The sequence below is a fragment of the Sinocyclocheilus rhinocerous genome, unplaced genomic scaffold (assembly GCF_001515625.1).
Source record: "Sinocyclocheilus rhinocerous isolate Xijiao unplaced genomic scaffold, SAMN03320098_v1.1 scaffold2435, whole genome shotgun sequence".
Taxonomy (NCBI): Eukaryota; Metazoa; Chordata; class Actinopteri; order Cypriniformes; family Cyprinidae; genus Sinocyclocheilus; species Sinocyclocheilus rhinocerous.
In genome coordinates, this window is record NW_015654070.1 from 31,354 (window position 1) to 33,488 (window position 2,135).

Below are 2,135 nucleotides of genomic sequence, written 5' to 3' on the forward strand. Positions count from 1 at the left end.
ACCTGCATTCTAATTCCCCGCACCTGCTGCAGCTAATCAAGCTCCCCTTTATCAGTGCTCACCTCACACAAGATTAACGTCCGGTCTTCCGTTCATTACCTTGAACCTAGCCTGACTCTCTTTGTAACTAACCTGTATGTTTCCTTGCCACAGACGTTCCAGTTTCTCCACCGCTCCATGTGATTCCTGCAAGAAAACCAAGCTCTGGCACTTCAAGCTAAGCCCACTGAACCCAGTCACTCTCATCACCTCCTGGTTCACTCCGTAGTCTGTCAATAAAACCCTTGTTTGACCAGTTACCTCTGTGTCTCCTAGCCTGTGTTCGTGACAGGAGTAAGGAATTAAGGAAGATAAGTCTCTGATCCATAACCTCCAGTAGATGTCGGAAATGCTCTTTTTAAGGTTGTTATCTGATTGCTAATGTGCTACATTGCTGCAAGCGCGCACAACAGTATGAATATTAATATCTCCAATAAGAATCATAGATGGACAGAATTAACAGACCCAGATTCAATAGTTTTGCTTTATTCAAGACCTGCTTTTGCTACATTACTTGAATAGTTTTCAGCATTATATAGGCTGAACCTAGGTGTGGTATCAAACATCCATTTACATTCATATGAATATGAAATTTACACCGATACATTTAAAATGTTTGGTTCTTCAAGCACAATTGCAGCTGAATATGAGTTTTAATTTTGTTGATACTTCTGTACTATGTTTTTCTAAATCCCTGACAGATATAATTAATGCTCAGGCCTTTTTAAAATTTCTGTCATGCATGATTCATGTTATATTTCTACCAGATGGCTGGAAGTTGTATGCAAAAACATACAGATCAGCCAAGGTAGTTTGTGTTGGCAACAAATAAATATTGTAAAAATTGCACAACATTTTTTTTTTTTATTCCCCATTTTAATTCAGAGAGCCTCTCAGACAAAGCTTTCCTCCATGTTGGAGCACAAGAGGAAAGAGTCCACGAGTCTGGGCTTAATCAGCTGTTGATGGTCATTGGGCCCAATACTCTCCGGACATTCAGCCGCAAGCCTCCTCAAAGCAGCCTGTTAATGGTACAAATGATATAATAATGAATGTACAACACATATTCTACAAATGTGCTCAAAAAGAAAGTGCACTATTTTCATATGATTTTATGGTGTATGGTTATGTTAATATTTTGGGACCAACTAAGAAAGTCCTCCAACATTTCAAAATCTTTAAAATTGAACTTACAGAAGTTTGTTTAAACCTTATTTCTCTTTCAAGGGAACTTCGAACTGCGTCCTCTAGGGGTCGCTATGGGGAACGCCTCGTCGTGACTTGTGTCTGAAGCATACATTCAAAAAACACCAACAACACGTTGGCCGGAGACAGCCCATGACGTCACTACCGGTGCGACTATAGTATAAATAGGCGCCGGGAGAATACGTCATTCTCTTCTTCGTCTTCACTGACCGTTTTGTTTGAAGCGTGCATTTCCGTGGTAAGAGCGATCTATATTCCTCGTTTTCTAATGAAAAAGCTCTGCTCTCGTTTGTCTCTCTTTTTGAGGAAAGAGGGGCAGCCATCTGCTTCCCGCGGTTCAGGACCCGCCGCTGCTGATGCACGAAGGAGAATGAGCTCGTGGGGATCGCAGGTGGATCTGGTCGATGAGTTTAAAGGAGGGGATTTCCCTCTCACGCTCGTCGACTGTGGACGAGAGTGAGCCGATGGAGGATGATGTTATTTCATTAACATTGTCTGATCCAGGGGCCAGTGCTCTGCTGGGTTCGGCCCAGGAAGAGCAGGAGATGTCTGAGGAGGGCGAAGAAGCTGAGGCGCTGAGCCTTCCCAATCCTCCTGCCCTGCGTATGATGAGCTTTTGGAAGTTATGGATCGCGCCTTGCCTTGAGTCAAGCCTTGCCGTGGAAGCGGGCCAAGAAAGTGACGTCGGGAGGTCGTCTCGATGAGTGTTATCTAGGCCGTTTTCCTCACGCATCCATCGATTCCAGCATACGAGTTATGCCAACATCGAGGCGATGCGCGTCATCTGTGTCGTCGTTATTTGACACCTGATGTCACACACGATCTATGCATTGTTTGTTTGGGCGAAGAGCACGCACGCGATGTCCTCGAGGGGGCAATCTGCGTTCACT

The 2,135-nt window shown here is 44.3% G+C and overlaps 1 protein-coding gene across 1 annotated transcript in view; it reads right to left on the reverse strand.

Moving 5' to 3' along the window:
* Window positions 1-540: 540 nt before the first annotated feature.
* The window catches only part of LOC107716866 (protein inscuteable homolog), a 72,643-nt gene continuing 71,048 nt past the window's right edge, over window positions 541-2,135 (reverse strand). The window contains exon 13 of the mRNA XM_016523475.1: window positions 541-1,061. Coding sequence (XP_016378961.1) covers window positions 933-1,061 — 129 coding nt within the window. The 3' untranslated portion in view covers window positions 541-932. The remainder of the gene's footprint in view (window positions 1,062-2,135) is intronic.